At 54.6% G+C, this 21166-nt stretch overlaps 1 protein-coding gene across 6 annotated transcripts in view; it reads left to right on the top strand.

Moving 5' to 3' along the window:
* PITPNM2 (phosphatidylinositol transfer protein membrane associated 2) overlaps positions 1-21166 on the top strand; it is a 146503-nt gene that overhangs the window by 109772 nt on the left and 15565 nt on the right. For 5 of the 6 annotated variants that reach the window (XM_057526714.1, XM_057526713.1, XM_057526717.1 and 2 more), the window contains exons 2-9: positions 2103-2275; positions 9650-9864; positions 11268-11389; positions 13967-14194; positions 16521-16829; positions 17928-18023; positions 19880-19984; positions 20145-20215. In XM_057526714.1, coding sequence (XP_057382697.1) covers positions 2198-2275; positions 9650-9864; positions 11268-11389; positions 13967-14194; positions 16521-16829; positions 17928-18023; positions 19880-19984; positions 20145-20215 — 1224 coding nt within the window. In that variant the 5' untranslated portion in view covers positions 2103-2197. The remainder of the gene's footprint in view (positions 1-2102; positions 2276-9649; positions 9865-11267; positions 11390-13966; positions 14195-16520; positions 16830-17927; positions 18024-19879; positions 19985-20144; positions 20216-21166) is intronic. The other variant, XM_057526719.1, reaches the window with a different exon arrangement.

Here is a 21166-nt window from a genome sequence, read left to right as displayed (position 1 = left end):
GCGTCTTGTGTCACACCCTCTTGTGGAAGGAGGTGGCGCCTTTTGGGCTCTGGACCATCACTCGTCTCTCCTGCGGCCTCAGCTTCCAGCCAGACTTGAGCTTGGACCTGTGGGTCTCAGAGCCGAGTCCAGACAGCCTGGCAGCCTCTGCTTTCTCGTCCTCCTGGACAATTTCAGCTCGGACCCTGAACCCACGTGCCCTCTTAGCTGTGGGCTGGACCCACACCTTCAAGGAAGGTTAGGGGTGACGTTTGCACATGAGCACGGCCTCTGGAGAGTTGAGTCCTCCCCTCTGTGGTAAGCTCAGTGGTCCGGGGTTGATCAGGGAAGAGACAGGACCAGGAGGGGCAGTAACAAGCTTTCCTGGATGGCGCTGGGACAGGTTTGCTAGGGTGGAAAATTTCTCCCAGCAAGAGGCCTTCCAGATACAGTGATGTGGGACCACCACCCAGAAAGGGAAAGGGGGAGTTAGACAGGGGGCTCCTGTGTCTAGGTGACGTCGCTCAGAATCACGATGGAGAGCCTCTGGGTCACAAAACTCCCCCTTTGGGGTCTTTTATGAACTCAGGTTTGTCTCACCTATGCCTAGCAGATGTCGGGTGCAGTTTCTGGGGTATGTAAGGTAGCTGAACTCTAATTGGCTAAAAAGATGTTTATCTGGACTGTATTTCAAGCAGTTGGGTAAGTGAGAAGTTGAGTTTGGTGCTGGGTGTTTTGGGGGGCTAATAGTCCTACCTGCTGTAAAGAAGGAAACAACATGGGGGTCACTTTAGGCTAATAACGTGGGGGCCATCCCCAGCCTCCATCTCTCTCCTCAGGTGGTTTATTAAAGAATTTCTTTCCACCTTACGTACTGAAGGTCCCAAGAGTTCTGGTGTACATGCTTTTCCCAGTCTCGTTAGTTATCCAGTAATGCGTTAGGGCCTGGGTGACGCTCAGGCCTCGTACACACGGTGCCCTGGGGAAGCTGCCCTCCCGGTCGGCCCTCGCTTTTATCACTTAGCCAGCATCCTGCCTCCAGCCCCTGTGAATCCTCACTGGCTGCTGTCCCCGGCGTGGTCCTTCTAGACTACTATCCTGATCCTGCCACCGCCTGTCTTGGAAACCTTCACGCGGCTTCCAGTTAACAGCACCCAGTCTCTCTGGGGGTGACCAGATATATCCACAGCAAAGCCCCCACCACCTAGGGGACAGATTATGATGGGTGATTTCATTTTCCAGATCTCTGCGGGTATGCCTCCTTCAAGCATTAAGTTTTGTTTTGTTTTTTTAAATATGATTGCTTTAGGTGCAAGTCTTCATCAAATATATTGTCATCTTAAATACAGGTTACTGTGAATACATTGCTTGCTTATATTTTTTAAATAGCTTTATTGAGGTATAATTCACATGCCGTGCAATCCACCCATTTATCTTATTTTCCTCTTCTACCTCCAAGACCTAGCCCAATGTCGGCAATAGAGTAGGTATCAATAAGCAGTTGGTGGTGGATTGAACTGAAACTAGACTTAAGGTCACCTCTTTTGATAACTCGGGATCTCCTGCCAGGAAGCAGTGTTGCCATCTGCACCCGGTGACAGGAGCAGAACCGATTGCCCTGACGCCGAATGGTCCCAGACTGCTGATTTTTAAAATTCTCACGTCTGTTTTTCATAGTTTTGTCTGTCCTGCGTTCTTGCCGGCCGTCATCACTTGCTGCCGTCACCGTGCCAGCCTCCAGCCACTCCAGAACACGGGGGAGCTGAGGCTGCAGGCTGTTAGAACTTTGCGTAAAACAAGAACGCGAAGCTCTTGACCCTTAGGGGATGCAATGCCCTCCCATCGCCTGGCCCTCGCTAGCAGGATAACAATCCTTTGTTTCCTCGTGGCTGATCAGAGTTTATACATGTCCTCTACGCAGTTGTTTAGCAAACGGAAAATGGAGGCTGGGGAGGTGCGGGAACTTGCTCAAGGTCACGCGGTGGGCTCAGAGTCACACAGTGGGCTCATGGCTGACTTGAGACCAGAACTCTAGCCTGAGGTCTAGACCAGGCCCTCCCTGTGCTACTTTACCCACCAGCTTTTGCAGAAAGTGACTCTCCTGTCCTCTCTTTCTCTCTCAGGGGTCCTTGGTGAATTTTGTCATGGTTATTTAAGGAACCTCGCCTAGAAGTCCCAACGTGCAGTTCCCCATTGACGGGAAGGCTTGGACTCCAAGATGATTATAAAGGAATATCGGATTCCTCTGCCAATGACCGTGGAGGAGTACCGCATTGCCCAGCTGTACATGATACAGGTGGGTGGTGAGGCCGGGCACACAGCAGCTCTCAGCACCGGCGTGGAGGGTTGGGTGGCACTGTGGCCTTCACAGCAGTATCTGCCCAGTAGGCTTCTGGTCAGTGTCTGAATTGCACTGGAGCTCTGGCTTCCAAGCACGAAGCCAGGCACATGCAACACGCCGTGGATGTTTGTGGCATTGGATTGTCTCGCCAGCACTGTATTCACAGCACTGACAAGACTAACACTCTTTGTATATAACACCCATCCTCTTACTGATCCAGATATTATCCTTGTGTTTAGTCAGCTTGGGCTGTATAACAAAATGCTACAGACTGGGTGGCTTAAACAATAGACATTTATTTCTCACAGTTCTAGAGGCTGGGAAGTACGAGATCAAGGTGCTGACAGATTTAGTGTCTGGTAAGGGCCCTCTTCCTGGCTTACAGACGGCCACCTGCTCGCTGTGTCTTCACACGGCATAAGGAGCCAGGGAGCTCTCTGGGGCCTCCTTTATAAGGGCACTAATTCTATTATGAGGGCTCCACCTTCATGACCTAATCACCTCCCAAAGGCCTGACCTCCTAGCGTCATCCCATTGGAGGTTGGGGCTTCGACATATGAATTTGGGGGACGAGGGACACAAATGTTCAGTCCATGACAATCCATTTGACAGACAGGAAGGTGCAAGGCCCAGAGAAGTTAAGTGACTTGTTCAAGAGCACACAGCCTGCCTCCCGGCTCCAGGTACGCACTTTCCTCATGCCTTAGGCTAAGTGGCTGATTTACAGAGTCACAGATGACTTTGAGGATGACCGGGCCTGTGACAAACCAGAGATGATCACCCCACCCCAGATGTTGCTGGCCTCCCTACTCAGTGCCGGACTAACCTGGAACCCAGGATAAGGAGACCCAGGATCGGGTCCTCATGGCCCAGGTGTGACCACAGCTCCTGCTCGTTGGGGTGCTGGCTGCGGTCCTGCCCCATGGGGGTCCCCATCCCAGCTTCTCTGCCAGCCTCTTGCTCATCCTCGGTGCCCCAGCCCTTTGCCTGGCCTGGCAGCTTTCCTCCCAGTTGGGGGTCTGATTATGAACCTGCTCCCGGCCTGGCTCTGGCTTTTCTGGGTACACGGACGCCTCGGTGCAGCCCCTGGCTGCGCAAGCGTCACATGGGGCCATCAGGGCAGGGAGAGCCCGGCAGGGCCTGCACCTTCATCCCGAGTCTGACCCGGCCCTCAGCGTGGGAAGCTTGGCTGGGAAGAGAACAGAAGGCCAGCTCAGCCTCTCTGGGGGGCTGTTTGCTCCACGCTGCTTCAGAAGTGCCACTCAATTCCCTCTTGAACCACTTACCCAGTAATTATTCCTCGAGAGTGGGGAGAGGTGAGACTGGCATCAGCCCCCCAGCGCCAGGCACTCTGGAAATCTCTCAGCCTGTTCAAGGACCAGGCTGATCTGCCAAAGGCACTGTTTGTCCTGTGGCTTCTTCATTTCTCCCCGAGCCAGGGGAGCCCTGGACCCTGACCCTGGACCACAGCAGATGGTCCTCAGCTCTGCTAGGGGGCTGGGAGCATCAAGATCCCAGGAGGCTGACTTTTAGCTTCCAGTTTATCCCAGGCTTTTTCGAGTATGTAGACACCTCTGACTCAGGGCTCCTCAGACACCTGCCATCTGCACCCCCTGTTTTAAGGTGCTTTTTTCAGCATCTATCCTATGCCTCCAATTAATGTGAAACCTTCCCAGCCTCCCAGGTGATGCCTCCTGCAGCCCCACTGACACTGTGTGCCGCTCGAGGCCAGCCTGCTCTGCTCCCGCTCTGGCATTTGTCTTACCCGCCTCTGGCTCCACGGTTTCGGGGGGGCTTCATCCACCGTGGGGGTGATGGACAAGCCCATTATCTCCACTGTGTGACAGTTTCGTGGGTGTGAACGTACATCACAGCTCGCCGGCTGTACCTTTACAAATAGATGGCTTATTGTATGTCAATCCTACCTCAATAATGCTGGTTAAAAACTAAGTGAAATTCACCAGACTTTTCTGTGCCCGGCCTGGGAAAGGGCTGGGCTACAGAGACGAATAAAAGGTGCTTTCTGCGCTCCAGGATTGCCTTCGGGGAGACGGACGTGTATGCAGCCCCCTGAGTAGAGGCCAGAGCAGTGGGGCTAGGAGGCGGGGAGCCCAGTGCCCCAGGAGGGCCTCCATTCCGAGCTGGGCCTTACGAGATGGATGGTCCATCAAGGAAGGCAGCTTCGTTTTTCTGGAAAGAAGAGCAATTCCTTAGGTCATTGCCCGCTGATCCCGCTTACCAGCTGGGGTGGCAGCTAGGAAGAGGCCAGCCTTCTGAACAGGCCACCTCCTCCCTGAGGTTGTGAACAAGATGGGCTCACGTATCAAACTGCCTCATACCTGCCTGACCAGCACTCAATATACATGTTGTTCAAGGTTTAAAAAAAAAGGAAGGAAGGAAAGAAAGAAAGAAAAAAAGAAAAATTGGTCTGGCTGGGAGAGAGCCTTCCATCCTAGGAGGTGCCCAGCAAACGGAGGGAGAGATCAGAAGCGGCTTAGCCAGGACCCTGGACAGCTCTGAGAGCCGCCTGATTGGCCGGGGTTTCTTGGACTTTGAATCCTTTACCCCCCACCCCCTTCATCCGGTGCTTTTTCTGCACCAGGCCCCTGGTGGCTCAGGCTCCTCCCTTGCAGACCCCAGGCCCCAGGGATGGGGGAGGGGAGAAGAGGAGGGGGGAGGAGAGAAGAGGTGGGGGAGGGGCCTTCACCCGGCCTGTGCGGGCAGCGTAGGGTAGGTCAAGCCCGCAGTCTCCGGGCAGGCACCACAGCATCGCTTGCTTGCGGGAGTGGTTGGCAGAGATGGGCAGTGGCTTCTGATGTGAGCAGGACCCTCCCCTCCTCCTCTTTTCCCCTCCCCCATCCCTGGGGCCTGGGGTCTGTGCAGCCCCAGTGAGGCCAGGTGGGAGGCACCCTCCCCGCCCCTGCTCCCTCTCTGGCCTTCCCTGTGCCTTCTCTGCCCTTGGATCCCTGGCAGGCCGGGCACCCCACCTCAGCCCTCAGAGACTCCGTGTGCCCTGACCCCTCTGACCTGCACGTCCTCTTCTCACCGAGCCACCCAGCACCCCAGATGTTTCATTCCCTGGGGCTGCCATAACAAAGCACCACAAACTGGATGGCTTAAAGCAACAGAAGTTTATTCTCTCAAAGTTCTGGAGGACAGAAATCCAAAATCAAGGTGTTAGCGGGCCGTGCTCCCTCTGAAGGCTCTGGGGGGCTGGGGGGAATCCTCCCTTGCCTCTCCCAGCTTCTGGTGGTGGCCGGCAATCCTTGGCATTCCTTGGTTTAAAGCTGTTTCACTCCAGTCTCTGCCTGTGTTGTCACATGGCTGCCTGCCCTCTGTGTGTGTCTGTGTCTCCGTTTTCTCTTCTTATAATGATCTCTTCTCATTGGATTTAGGGCCCACCCTAAATTGTCTAATCCATCTAAGTTAAGATGACCTCATCTTAACTAACTATCAATACATCTGCAAAGACCCTATTTCCAGATAAGGTCACAGTTTGAGATTCTAGGTAGACATGGATTTGCGGGGAGAAGCCTTTAACCCACTACAGACAGGTAGCCCCATCCCCACTTATAGTTTTAGAAACTGAGACCAGACACAAGAAGCAACTTGTCCAGGATGAGAGAAAGCTGGCCACAGGGTTAGGACTACAGTCTCTGTACTTGCTCAATAACTACTTATCAGCACCTACCTTGTCCCGAGGTGTTTTCCTTGAGGCGCTCACTGCTTCGGGCGAGCAGGCCCTGGAATCCAACAGGTCTGAGTTCGTCCTAGCTCTGCTGTTCGGTAACTGCGTAACCTTGGACGGGTCACTCGGCCTCTCTGAGCCTCCACCTTCCCATCTGTACCTAGGGGGTGATAGTAGTCCTGCACTCTTCTCAAGGGCTCATTGCAGTAACTATATGAGAAAGCGCATGCCAAGCGCTTAGCACAACTGCTGATAAACGAAGCTACTGTAAGAGGCGGGAGCTTGGAAAGCATCCGGGAAATGGTCGCTGTTTTCATTCCAGAATCTGGGCCACATTCCAGGAGCTCCTTTAAAGAGTGAGGAATGGCATGTCCCTGCTCTGACTCCATCTGTGGCCTCATCCAGGGTCTGTTGTTTTCCTGAAGGGGACTCAGTGTCTCTGGCCATGGAGATATATCACGTCTTTGTGCCTTAGAGAGGGTTTGTGCCCCGAGGGCGAGGCAGTGCTGTGGGGAGTGCCTGTGTACGTGTGCGAGGACTCAGGTGCGTGCATGTGTGAGTGTATGCGCACCTGCTGTTCAGGAAGCTGACCGAAGATGGCCTTGGTGATGCTGTCATGTCACCATGGAAACAGATGCTGAGCTTAAAAGTCACCAGCACCTTGACCACGAGGTTTTGTGCAGAAGCAGAAACCTGAGCTTCTGGGCCCTGGGAAGGACGTTCGTGGCAGAAGGACACTTGGAGGTGACCCAGGCATCACATCTCCTGGGCAGTACCTCCGAGGCCCCTTCTCACTCCTCGTGTTTGATCTCTCTGAAATCTTATTTGAGTACAAGAGGCAAGGTTGGTTTTTATTTGTTTGTTTTGTTTTATACCAGATTTATTGAGCTGTAAGTCCCACACCACACAATTCACACATTTAAAGTGTACAGTTTAGTGGCTTTTAGCACGTTCACAGAGTTGTGAAGCCATCACAATTCTAGAGCATTTTCATCATCTCATAAAGAAGTCGCTCTGCATTTTCCCCCAACCCCCAGGCAACCAATAACCTACTTTCTGACTTTCTGGATTTGCCTATTCTGTACATTTTATATAAATGGGATCATATAGTATATGGCCTTTTGTGTCTGGTTTCTTTCACTCGGCATGTTTTCAAGGTTCATCTATGTAGTAGCATGTGTCAGTACTTCATTCCTTTTTACAGCCAAATCTTGTTTTATTGTATGGATATAATTCGTTTATCAGATATATTATTTACAAAAAATTTTCTCCCATTCTGTGGATTGTCCTTTCACTCTCTTGATAGTGTCCCTTGATGCACAACAGTTTTTCTTTCATTTTGATGAAGTCCAATTTAGCTATTTTTTCTTTGGTTGCTTGTGTGTGGGTATCATATTTGAGAAACCATTGTCAAATCCAAGATCATGAAGATTTGCCCCTATGTTTTCTTCTAAGAGTTCTATACTTTTAGTTCTTACAATTAGGCCTTTGATCCATTTTGAGTTAATCTTTATATGTGGTATGAGATAGTAGTGCAACTTCATTCTTTTGCACGTGGGTATCCAGTTGTCCCAGCAGCATTTGTTGAAAAGACTCTTCCCTCCTGCATTGAATGGTTTTGGCACCCTTGTTGAAAATCAATATATATAGTGTATAGATATGTGGGTTTATTTCTAAACTCTCATCTCCATTCCATAGATCTGTCCTATGCCTGTACTATACTGTTTTGATTACTATAGTTTTTTGTTTTTTTAAAGAGCTACTACCACCCGCAACAGGTGGATGCATCTTTTTTTTTTTTTTTTTTTTTTTTTGGCTGTGTTTGTCCTTCGTTGCTGCGCCCGGACTTTCTCTAGTTGTGGCGAGCGGGGGCTACTGTTCGTTGCGGTGCATGGGCTTCTCATTGCGGTGGCTTCTCTTGTTGCGGAGCATAGGCTCTAGGCGTGTGGGCTTCATTCGTTGTGGCACACAGGCTCAGTAGTTGTGGTGCATGGGCTTAGTTGTTCCATGGCATGTGGGATCTTCCCAGACCAAGGCTTGAACCCGTGTCCCCTGCATTGGCAGGCGGATTCTCAACCACTGCGCCACTAGGGAAGTCCCTACTATAGTTGTGGGGTTTTTTTTAATTTATTTATTTTTTGGCTGCATTGGGTCTTCGTTGCTGCATGCAGGCTTTTCTCTAGTTGCGGTGAGTGGGGGCTACTCTTCACTGTGGTGCACGGCCCTTAGAGCTCGTGGGCTTCAGTAGTTGTGGCATGTGGGCTCAGTAGTTGTGGCGCACAGGCTTAGTTGCTCTGTGGCATGTGGGATCATCCCGGACCAGGGATCGAACCCGTGTCCCCTGCATTGGCAGGTGGATTCTTAACCACTGTGCCACCAGGGAAGTCCCCCTATATAGTTTTATAGCAAGTTCTGATATCGGAAAATGTGAGCATTCCAACTTTGTTTTGTTTTCAAAATTGTTTTGGCTGTTTGAGAGCCCTTGAAATTCCATATGAATTTTAGGATCAGTTTTTCCTTTTCTACCAAAACTGCCATTGGATTTTTTTTTAATTAATTTATTTATTTTATTTATGGCTGTGTTGGGTCTTCGTTTCTCCGCGAGGGCTTTCTCTAGTTGCGGCAAGCAGGGGCCACTCTTCATCGTGGTGCGCGGGCCTCTCACTATCGTGGCCTCTCTTGTTGCGGAGCACAGGCTCCAGACGCGCAGGCTTAGCAATTGTGGCTCACGGGCCCAGTTGCTCCGCGGCATATGGGATCCTCCCAGACCAGGGCTCGAACCCGTGTCCCCTGCATTGGCAGGCAGATTCTCAACCACTACGCCACCAGGGAAGCCCCTGCCATTGGATTTTGATAGGGATTACATTGGACCTGCAGGTTGCTTTGGGGAGTATTGACATCTTAACAATATTAAATCTTACAGTGCATGAACACAGATGTCTTTCCATTTATTTAGATCTCCTTTAATTTCTTTCAGCAATTTTTTATAGTTTTCTGTGTGCAAGTCTTGTACCTCCTTGGTTAAATTTATTCCCAGGTATTTTATTCTTTTGGATGCTATTGTAAATGGAAATGATTTCTTTATTTCCTTTCTGCATTATTTGCTTTTGTGTGTTGATTTTGTATCCTGCAACTCTGTTGAATATATGTATTAGGTCTAACAGATTTGGGGGGGATTCTTTAGGCTTTTCTGTATATGAGTGTGTCATCAACAAATTGAGATAGTTTTACTTCTTCCTTTCCTATTCGAATGCCTCTTACTATTTCTTTTTCTTGCCTAATTTCTCTGGCTAGAACCTCCAGTACAATGTGGGCTAGAGGTGAGAAAGCATGCATCCTCATCTTGTTCCTGACCTTGGGAACACTTTCAGTCCCGGCACACTCAGGAGTCCGAACGGAGGAGTTTGCACGTGCAGTGCTGGGCTCGGAGAGGGAACCGTGGCCCCTTCAGTCTCCTGCATGAGTGCTGGGGCACGTGGAGCCGGGGGGGTGGGGGGGGTGTCCTGAAGTGACACAGGAGGAGCCAGCCTGGTTGGCCAAAACCCCACCCCCCATTCAGCACCCTCGGCCAGTCTCCTGAACCCCTCCCCCTCTGCAGAGTGCTCTGGACCCACACATCGCTGGTGCTTTTGTCCCCACAGAAGAAGAGCCGTAACGAGACGTTCGGTGAAGGCAGTGGCGTGGAGATCCTGGAGAACCGGCCATACACGGACGGCCCTGGCGGCTCCGGGCAGTACACACACAAGGTGTACCATGTGGGCATGCACATCCCCAGCTGGTTCCGCTCCATCCTGCCCAAGGCGGCCCTGCGGGTGGTGGAGGAGTCCTGGAACGCCTACCCCTATACCCGAACCAGGTGAGCCTGCCCTCAGCCTCGTGCTGTCTGCTGGGGAAGCAACCCTGCGGCATGGATCCTGGTGCTGGCCCCCCAGACAGGCTCAATCCCCACACCCCAAGGAGCCCTGGCTCCTGGAGAGCTGAGCCTCCGTTCTGATTGGTACCCTGAAGGTCCCCCAGGTTCCCCCTCAGAGAACAGGCAGGAGAGGGAAGGGTATACCCCTAGGTGCCTTCTAGCCTGCCAGTGCGGGAGACCAGGAAGGCATGAGTCCAGTGAGGGCCATCTGAGAGTCCTCTGCCATCTGGGAAGGCTCAGGGAATACAAACTCACTTTAATGTTCACCTGAGAATGCAGGACAGTCAACCAGCTGGGAAGAAACACAAGCTGAGGGTAGACCAGATGGCCCAGAGATTCCCTCCAACCCTGAGACCTTCAGCGACTATGATGATCTTTTATAACAAACCATGTTGAGCAGGGCTTTCTTTGGATCCCTCTGGTAGGGGGGCTCTTCACTCTGTGGCCCCCACCCAATATAGCTGAGCACTGCTTCGTTAGAAGAGATCAGGGGCTGCTCCCAGCTGGCCACTCACTTGCTGAGCTGGTGGAGTCCCCATGAATCTCCTGGGGCTTCCTTCCCCAGGTCGTTGAGGGCCTGGAGCTTGCTGGAGGATCCATCCAGGTTATTCCTCTTCCCAGCAGCACTTTCCTCCTCTGAGCTCATCTCCAGTCAAGAGAGAAGGGCATTGGGGGCTTCCCTGGTGGCACAGTGGTTGAGAATCTGCCTGCTAATGCAGGGGATATGGGTTCGAGCCCTGGTCTGGGAAGATCCCACATGCCGCGGAGCAGCTGGGCCCGTGAGCCACAACTACTGAGCCTGCGCGTCTGGAGCCTGTGCTCCGCAACAAGGGAGGCCGCGATAGTGAGAGGCCCGCGCACCGCGATGAAGAGTGGCCCCCGCTCGCCCCAACTAGAGAAAGCCCTCGCGCAGAAACGAAGACCCAACACAGCCAAAAATAAATAAAAATAAATTAAAAAAAAAAAAAAAAAAGAGAGAGGGGCTGTTTCCCTGTTGCCACACCTGGTTTCTTAGGGGATGGGGGGCAGGGCGGCATGTCACACAAAGCGCTGGTCCGGATTCAGCCGGCTCAGCAGTGCGCCACCTTAGCTGTGCCTGAGTCCACACCATGCCTCGCACACAGGGACCCAGGGCTGCCGGCAGCTTCCTGGAACGACTCCCTCTTCCCCCGAAACCCATCCCTCCCCCCAACCTGGACTTGGCTCTTCCTGGGACGAGGTGAAGGTCCAGGAGGGGGACAGGACAGACGAGTCTCGGCCACCACTCCAGCCCTCGTCCTCCCCCCAGCCACCCACGCCTACACCTCTGAGCTCGAGTCCTGATGGCTACTCTACTTCCCCTACAGGTTCACTTGCCCTTTTGTGGAGAAATTCTCCATTGACATCGAAACCTTTTATAAAACTGATGCTGGAGAAAACCCCAACGTGTTCAGCCTGTCTCCTGTGGAAAAGAACCAGCTGACGATCGGTAACCGGCTACCCTGACGCTCCCAACTCCGGGAAGGGCAGGAGCCCTGCGGGGCTCAGTTCCCAGTGTCCCCGCCCGTGGGCCCCTTGCATCTGCCCCTGGTCTTCAGGCCTGGCAGGCTGCGGACCAGCCCCTGTCCTGGGCGGGGAGGATAGAGTCCAAGCAAGCCTGGTCGGAGGTGGGGGGCGAGGAAGGATGGGTCTCCTCGGCCCCATTTCCCTGATGTACCCACTAAGGCTACGTGCGTTTCCCACTCAAGCCCCTTCCCTTCATCCCTTCGAGTGTCCCCACCCCCAGAAATGCGCGCGTGTGCTTGGGGGTCACATCAGGCTGACAGCCGTGCGTGAGTGCAGCAGGCTGGGTGGGGCCTGTGTCCTCTTGATGGTGGGCGGCCTCTGCTCTACTCCCCTCTAGCTGACTATGCCATGTGGGAAACAGGCCCCGTTTGTTAAATCTTCTTTTTCAAGCGAGGCCAGAAATCAGGGTTTTCATGTGAATTCTTCCAATTCCTAAATGTTGATAACTAATGAAAAATCTTTGTAAGTATGCCAGCCAAACAAAACACATCTGTGGGCCAGCCACACCTCAACAGGCCCCAAGCCCGCAGGAACAAGCCATTGTGGTTCCCAGATGGGTGCACGGCTGGTGTTGGAGGGGTGTTGACGAGCTCCCAGGCAGCCTCAGAGGCCTGGAGGGCAATTCCCTGAGACGCCTCCCTCCGGCCGGAGTTCTTAGGCCCCAGTGGGCTTTGGGAGATACCTTAGCTTCCTAGGGCTACCAGAACGAAGTACCACAGACTAAGGGACTTAAGACAACAGATACTTTTTGTCTCACAGTTTTGGAGGTCAGAAGTCAAGGTCAGGGTGTCAGCAGGGTTGGCTCCTTCTGGGGTCCCTGAGGGAGAATCGGTTTGGGCCTCTCCCCTAGCTTCTGGTGGCTGCTGGCAATCTTTGGCGTTCCTCGGCTTGTAGACGCATCACCTCAATCTCTGCCTTCATCTTTACATGGTGTTCTCTCTGTGTGCATGTCCGTATTCGAATTTCTCCCTTTTTTTTTTTTTTAATTGAAGTATATAGTTGATTTACAATGCTGTGTTAGTTTCAGGTGTATTTTTTTTTTAATTGAGCCAAATTTCTCCTTTTTATAAGCACTCTAGTTAAATTGGATTAGGTGCACCCTAATGACCTCACTTTAATTAGATTACTTCTTTAAAGACCCTGTCTCCCAATAAGGTCACATTCTGAGGCCCTGGGGGCCAGAACTCCAACGAATGAGTTTAGGAGGGAACACATTCTACCCATAACAGGAAGGAAGGGCCCAGCATGACGCAGGCCCTCTGGCAGCTCTTGTCCGGCCAGCTGCAGGCTCCCCCCCCCCCCCCAAGGCCTCCTGCCATGGTTCCTAAGTCCCAGCCCTCCCCTTAGCGGCCTTTGCCTGCCTGAGCAGGCTGGGCACGTGGTCTGCTCCAGGAAGGATGTGCAACCCTCCCCACATCCTGCTGCCCTCGGGCCGCTTCTGACCCATCACCAGTTTCGGCGGGGCCAACGTCTGCATCTGTAAACCACAGCCCAGACTCGGAGCCAGCAAGCCAGGGAGACGAGACAGCCAGGGCCCGGTCGGGGCAGAGCCCCCCCAAGTGCCGTCGTCCCCACACATCTGAAAGAAGGGCTGTCTGAGCCACAGACCCTGTCCTGGGTTCCTCCTCAGCAAGTGTGCACGCAGCCCCGTCTACCACATGCACACCTCGGGAGCCAGCCCAGCAGGATGGTTTTGAGTTGGGGGAGGAGCCGAGTGACAAGAGGTGGTCCTTCCCAGAGTCACTGTCTCACCCCTCACCCAGGTCCCACCAGCCCCCCAGTCCTGTTTCCCAAGCGCCCAGCCCCGTGGCATCTGCTGCCCACCCGCAGGCACATCCTGGACCCTCTCGGGCCCATCGGACGTGGTTTCCGGACTCTTCCCTGCTGATCTGTCTGGGAGGGGCTTCCTAGCAGGCCAGCCGCCTTAAAGCGCATCTGTAGGGCCACTTCCCCTCAGCGTGCCGGCCGGGCACAAAGCCTGGCGAGAGATGGCGGATGTGTCCAGCTGCATCCCCATCACCTCTACCCACGCGGACACGCTGGTGGTTCCCCAGACTCCCCCACCTCCTGGTTAAGTGTCACATTCTGGGACGTTCTCGGCCTCACAGTTCTGTTCCTGTAGCTGAAACACCAGCTTTTCTGGGAAGCTTTACTCTTTTACTCGCCCCCGCCCCATCCCACATCCTCCATCCTCATCTCGCCCATGCTTCTCCAGCTCATCAGCTTATTTATCCGCTTTGGCAAGTGTGCCCAAAACAGGGGGGTTGCTGAAATGATCCGAAAAGGCAACAAGGAAAGCCACAGGTCCTGAGGGCGGGGGAGCTCGGGGTCGGGATGGGCCAGAACAACATCCTCACCCCCACGTCGGGCCCCGTGGCACCTCGAGGCCTGCGGCCCTACGAGGATTTGGGGGGTGGCAGGGACATGGCGAGGAGACTGGATGGGGAGGAGTGGGGTGGAGGTTGGGGCAGAAGTGGTCACTCACGGGGTCTCCCCGTAGATTTCATCGACATCGTCAAGGACCCCGTGCCCCCCAACGAGTATAAGACGGAAGAGGACCCCAAGCTGTTCTACTCCACCAAGACCCAGCGGGGGCCCCTGTCCGAGAACTGGATCGAGGAGTACAAGCAGCAGGTCTTCCCCATAATGTGCGCCTACAAGCTCTGCAAGGTGGAGTTCCGCTACTGGGGCATGCAGTCCAAGATCGAGAGGTTCATCCACGACACGGGTGAGCGCGCCTGGCCTCTCCGACTGTGTCCCCCTGTCTGCCCGCCCTCTCTCTCTGCATCTGCCCGGGACTCCACGTTTCTGTCTTACTCTGGACAGGCGACCCCCCAGGGCCCACATGCAGCCACCCACCTGGTTTACCTTGACCATATAAACACTTGCCGAGCACCTACAGACGACAGGCAGTGTATGCCTGCCCCAGACACTCCGGACTGGCTGGTATTTGTAACATGTGATGCCCACCCACCATGGGGGAGCAGCCCCAGGGGACTGCCCCCCTGCTGCTCACAGCACCTCTCGGCACCCCAAGGCCAGACCCCAGGCCCTGCCCCGGCGCTGCCGCCCGCTTTGGGCTGGAAGTCCCAGGGGAGAGCATCTTGGACATCCTCCTGTCCTACACCCACGCCCGCCTGGGCCAGAGCGGGTGCCCAGGGAACGGGACAACAGATGCCCAGGGCATCTTCTTTCCTTCTAGAAAGAAGGAGCTAGTGCCGACCCGGGCTCCTCCCTGCCCCCAGTCAGGGCAGAGGTCAGTGCCCAGGGCCTGGTTTTAGCCCCGAGGCTCATGATCGAGGAGAGGCACCTGGGCAGACACCTGCTCACTCCAAGAGCAAGGGGGACTGTGTAGCCATGAGCAGGGTCACAGCACTGATGGTATACTTCACAGGTGTCACAGCAGCTCTCCATGGCCCTACAGGGTGGCCACTGTCACCCCCTCCAACCCCCATTTGCAGTGGAGGAAGCCCGGGGCCAGCCCTGGGTCTGAACCCAGATCTCCTGTCCCAGCCGTCCTTGTCTGCGCGTCACATCTCATCAGACGGTCTGTCCAGTGTGGGTGCTGGCTGACCCTGAGGGTGGCGTGCCTGAAGCCACGGCCCGGGGCTTGGGGGCACCCTCCTAGGAGCAGGGGTGAGAGGGAGTTTCTCCCAGGCAGGCTTTTGGGAATGAAGGGATATAGACAGGACGGCTGGGGAGGCCGAGTGGCCTGAGCGAGGCTGCAAGTGGGAATCAGGAGGTGAGCCCGGAGGAAGGGTCGCCGGAGACCAGCCTGGGAATGAGGAAGGGCTGGACCACCTGGGAAGCCGCTCAGCTTTCTCTAGGAAAGCGGGAGGAAGACTCAGTGATGACCCTTCCAGGTTTGCCCCCCTGGAGAAACTCAAATGCACGTTCTGGAATGTTCAGAGCAGCAGGATTGTAAAAGCAAAACGGACAAACAATGAAAGTGAGCCAAAGGCCCACTGGCAGGAGAGAGAATAAATAAAATGTGGTATTTCAAACAAATAAATACCATACAGCAACAAACCGGCAACTCACCCAAAAAAGGCAAGTGGCAGAAAAATACATGCAGTATGACACATACATGTAAATGTCAACAACATGTAGGCCAACCCAACATATTGTATAGAAAAACACGGAAAGAAAAGCAAGTGATAAACACAAAATTCAGGATGGACCCTTTCAGGGCGGGAGGAAGATGCGTCTGGGAGGGTGACCGTGGGCTCTGTGTTACTGGTCACATCTGTTCCCTCGATGGGTGGTGTGGGGGTTGGGGGGTGGGGCAGGGGGGAAATGCTTTATTTCTTCTTAATGTTTTTTAAGCAGCCTATTGAGGCCTGATTTTGCATCTGTTGTAAGAGAAGTTTGAGTTCCGTAAGCTTGAGTGTGTTTGCAGAGTAGTGCACACAGTTCTAGAACATTCCATGCCCCCAGAGTCTTTCACAATCACCCCCACTGTCATCCCCACCCAAGGCAGCCCCCATCTGCTTCCTGTCCCTGTGGTTCTTCTATTCTTTATAGCTTAAAAGTATCTTATTTTCTATCTTATTTTCTATATATGATATATTCCTATATATCGTACTTTATTGTATTTTATATCTTATTTTATATTGTATGTGTATATATTCTGTTTAAAAGAGAAAGGACCAACGTGCTTCGAACTTGAGGTTGACTTTCCCGTGGGAAATTCAACAAGAGAAGTGTCCTTGACTCTGAGATAGGAAACACTCAGGAAGTCCTCCTCCAGCTCCCCACAAGGCAGGAATTCCCCACCCCCACCCCCCCCCGCAAAACTCAGCATGGCTTCTGAGCAGACACAGTACTTTGGGAAGCCCCAGTACCCCAGTTACAGAGCCACTGTGAGCTTGTGAAGCCATCTGTGAGCCGGACCCCTCCTTTACACATGGGGAAACGGGCACGAGGGCAGTGGTTTGCTGGAGGCCACGCAGTGGGTGAGGGGCAGAGCCTGTCCTGCAACGTGGGGCACCTCCCAGCCTAGGAGTCCCCGGGGGGCTGTAACACGGGCGTCTCTCTCTCTCCCTCCCCACCAGGCCTGCGGAAGGTGATGGTGAGGGCCCACCGGCAGGCCTGGTGCTGGCAGGACGAGTGGTACGGGCTGAACATGGACAACATCCGGGAGCTGGAGAAGGAGGCGCAGCTCATGCTGTCCCGCAAGATGGCCCAGTTCAATGAGGACGACAAGGGGGCCGCGGAGCTGGCCAAGGACGAGGCCACCCAGGACCAGGCCCCCAGGGAGCCCCCCCAGCCCAGCAGCAGCGGTGGGGAGCCCCTGGTGGGCAGGGGCCTGAAGAAGCAGTGGTCCACGTCCTCCAAGTCGTCCCGGTCGTCCAAGCGGGGAGGTGAGCGCACTCTGTCCCCGCGGGTGTCCCTGCCCTCTACTCGTCCACCCCGGCGACTGCCCCTGCCCGGCAGCCCCGTGCCTCTGCCGGGGAGTTCTAACTCTGAAGGTGGACTCTTGCTTTCGGACCTGCGGGCCACACCTGTAGGGACTCAGAACTAGTCACCTCCTTGCAGCCTCCGCCTCGGAGGGAAGCCCAGGGCGTTGCCCCAACCCTGGCAGTTTCCCCCAGACTCACCCACCCAGACTCACCCACACAGCCCGCCTGAGACAGGCAGGCTGGCCACGTGGGATCCCCACTCCCAACCCCTCCTGGGACCCAGCCGGCTGCAGCTCTGAGGAGCCAGGGTTCCAAGGTGGGGTGGGGGGGTCTGGGCGGGCTGCACCCAGCACACCCAGGAGAGGCTTCTGCGCCTGAGGGAGCAGCCGGGGCAAAGGAGCCTGAAAGGCTTCAGATACTCAGAAAGGCCTTTCTCTGGAACTTACTTGAAAGTGCGGTGGTTATTGGGGAAACTCGGGGTATTTTGTATAAAACGCCAGGAGTCCCCCGCCTCCCGCAAATCCAGCTTTTCCCACACCAGGCTTGTGCTGTGCTGAAGGGATCCATGGAAACACACGCACCGATACCTTTAATCTCACTTCCTGCCCCTGCTGGGCATCCCTGTCTGTTGGCCCCGCAGTGGCAGAGTTGAACGGGCTCGCTCCTGGAAATTCCCTGGCGGTCCACTGCCAGGGCCCGGGTTCAATCCCTGGTCGGGGAACTAAGATCCCACATGCCACGCAGTGGTGCGGCAAAAAAAGGGAGGGGGCCTCGCTCCTGAGCAGATCAGGTCAAGGGCACAGGAGCAGACCCAAGCCTGGGTGACTGCACGTCCTGGCCTCATACCTGATACCCTCCCCCATCCACGTCCTCCCGGGACAGGACTGCATTGTGCCAGGTGGGCTGGGAGATGAGTCAGAGCCGCCCCGTCCTCATTTCTCCATTTCATCCCCTTCTGAGCCCTCCTGGCCCTACTCCAGCATCATCGCACCTGCCTGCCTCTGCCCGCTCATCCCAGCGCTGCTGGGTGGTCGGTCAGTCTGGGGTTTTGCCTTCCAGCGAGTCCTTCCCGCCACAGCATCTCGGAGTGGAGGATGCAGAGTATCGCCCGGGACTCAGACGAGAGCTCGGATGATGAGTTCTTTGATGCTCACGGTAGGCGGGCACCCTGGAGCACACGGGCCTTCCCAAGAGGGGGAGGGGAGGGGTCTGAAAGAGCTGCAGGGGATGCAAGTCAAGGTGGGGATTACCTGTGAAAAGTTCTGGGTGAACAGCAGCACGTGGGGGCAGGGGCAGGATGAGATGAAGTCACCAGGAGTCTGGGGTCTCACACTCACCCTAACCTGGTATCAGAATGTGCACGGGGTCTGGCAGGTGGGGACTGTTCTCTCGAACCCCCCAAAATGGATTTACAATCAGACGGTGACATTTTTTCCATATGTGAATTTAATTCCCGAAGGGAATTCCCTGGCGGTCCAGGGATTAGGACTCGGTGCTTTCACTGCCGTGGCCCGGGTTCAATCCCTGGTCAGGGAAATAAGATCCCGCAAGCCATGCGGCATGGCCAAAATAATAATAATAATAATTCCCTAAGAAGCTTTACAAAAGCATAACTTCTTCTAATCTTCTAATTTTTGTAATTACTGTCTTTTCATGATTAAATTAACACGTCTAATGTAGAAACCTTAGAAAATACAAACAAGTAGAAAATACATGAAGTGCCCATTTTCCCACGAATCCCAGAATAAGCACAGCAAGCAAACAGCCGGATAAATCACCCACCTGTGCTGGGAAGATGCACATACCAAACATCCTTGCTTCGTACCTTTGCCTTTCCTCTTGAGGAAGTAAGAGGGGCCGGCAGGCAGGTACAGGGAGACAGGTTTGCAGTTTATAAGGCAGGACAGACTCAGAAAGGGACAGGGACGTGCCCACAGGCACACAGCAGGGCGGAGGCAGGTATGGCCCTGGGGTGGGGACCTGGAACGGGAGGCAGGTGGTTCCTGAGCCGGCCTCTGCACCTGGGGCCTCCCTGAGGGTAGAGAGGGTGTTTGGGGCATCTCATACTCCCACTCCCCTCCAGCCAGGCCAAGAGGCTGAGCCCCTCCTGGCTCTGTGTCCCTGATATGAGGAAAAGACACATCTAATGTAGAAACTTCAGAAAAAGCTGGAAAAGAGAAGAGACAGCAGAGCAGGAGATGCCAGAGCCGCAGTGTCCTGGGGAGACTGTCCCGGTGACCCACAGAGGAGGGACCAGCCATGCCAGAGTCCAGACAGCTGCTTCCTACCCAGCAGTCATGGGTGGAAGTTCTCAGAAAAGCAGAAAAAAAGAGTCATGGATGGAACTGTTCATAGCAGCACTTCTCACTAAGCTGTAGTTTTGTGGACATTGAAAAGTCAGGAACATCATGGAGAAACAAGATGTGGTCCATCCATACGATGGAATACGACTCGGGCATGAAAAGGGATGAGGCACTGACACGTGGTTGAAACTTAGAAACACCATGGGAAGTAGAAGAAGCCAGACACAAAAGACCACATACTGTATGACCCCATGTATGGGAAAAGTCCCGAACAGGCAAATCCATAAGGACAGAAAGTCAACCGGTGGTTGCCAGGGTCTGGGAGAGGCGGGGGATGAGGCATGACTGCTAATGGGGACAGGTTTCCATCGGGGGAGATGGAGAAGCTCTGGAACCAGATAGAGCTCATGGTTGCACAGCATTGTGAATGGACTAAATGCTACTTGAAAGTGGTTAAAATGGTGAATTTTATGTTAAGTGAAAGTTACCACAATTTTTTAAAAAACATCAGGCAGAAGCCCCGTGGGTATGTGGCCATGTGTCCGTCCTGTTAAGGAAAGGAGAGCATAGAACCAAGTGGGGAGGGCCACACGGGCCAGAGAAGCATGGGAGCCCCCAGAGCGGCCACTCTTAGGCCTCCCAGCGCCCCCCCTCCCCCGACCCCCTGCCCTTGATCGGGGTGCTGGAGCCCCTCTCTCTCCTCCCCAGAGGACCTGTCCGATTCAGAGGAAATGTTCCCCAAGGACATCACCAAGTGGAACTCCAATGACCTCATGGACAAAATTGAAAGCCCTGAGCCAGAGGAGACACAGGGTAACCAGCGGGGGGCTGCAGGTTACAGCCTCCTAAGGAGGAGCACCCAAGCACCCAGGAGGGTTGGGGGGACACCTCGGGCCCTGCTTGTCATGGTCACAGCCTCTGTCCGCTGGGCCTGCCCCTTCGCTCACACCCGCCCACCGCTTCTGTGTTGCAGACGGTCTGTACCGCCAGAGCACCCCCGAGTTCAGGGTGGCCTCCAGCGTGGAGCAGCTGAACATCATCGAGGTGGGTGCCGAGGTGGAGGGGCCAGGGCTGCAGCGGGGAGGGCAGGGCGTAAAGGGCCAGTCCCGCTGGGGAGACCATGGAGGCAGAACTTGGCTCCCACAGCATCATGTCCACACTGGCCTGGGCACCACTGGAGAGAGGCCTGGGGCCCACCCCCTCTGATGTCCCGGAGAACCAGTAGGGACTGCAGACAGCTCCCCCGAGGAAGGCCTTGACCCCGCTCCACCCTTGGAAAGCAAAATGAGAAACTTGTAAATTCCAGATCAAAAATAAGATCTTCACCTTGTGCTCAGCTTGTCTGAAGTCCCTGAAGGAAAAAAGATAGAAGGGGAGGAAGCGAAAGTCATCTAGGCAGAAGTGATGTGGCTGGCTATGGCCGCCCCGCCAGGGGTGGGAAAAGCTCTCAGTGTCCAATAAAGCTGTCTTGGTAGAGCGCTTATGTCCGCTTCGGGGGTTCTTTGCATGGAGCTCACGCCCCTTCTCCTCCTCCACCTGTGGGCGGTCAGAGCTGTTTGCACTGGGGCAGGAGCCGGGGCGGAGTGGGGCTGTCACACGCTGCGGTCACCGCATTGCTCTGGCCTCTAGCTGCCCAAGGTGGAGACGGCACCTCTGGGGACTCAGGACCTGTGGGGAGTTTGGACCGGGGAGGGGGTTCATCCGCACCGCCCTCCTCCTCTTGGGGTTCTCTTTGAGGTCTGAGGTCGAAGCGGGCTTTTCTAGAAGGGTAACTGGGACGAGGGGAATCGATTCCCAATTGCTGGTTAATGGCGATAAAGCAAACGGAGCCCCCTCCTTGCCTTCGGCGCACACAGCTCTGACGGGCCCCCAGGAGGGGCAGAAGGGGCCTCGGGCTCTGGATCTTCCTGGGGATGTGCATTTGGACCCAGCACTGGTTCTGGGACACCGCCATCCAGAGTCAGATCCCTTTGCTGGCAACGGTCCCCAGACCGG

This window comes from Balaenoptera acutorostrata, chromosome 13 (genome assembly GCF_949987535.1).
Source record: "Balaenoptera acutorostrata chromosome 13, mBalAcu1.1, whole genome shotgun sequence".
Classification (NCBI taxonomy): Eukaryota; Metazoa; Chordata; class Mammalia; order Artiodactyla; family Balaenopteridae; genus Balaenoptera; species Balaenoptera acutorostrata.
The sequence above is the reverse complement of the archived record's forward strand: the minus strand, read 5'-3'. Positions and strand labels throughout refer to the sequence as shown.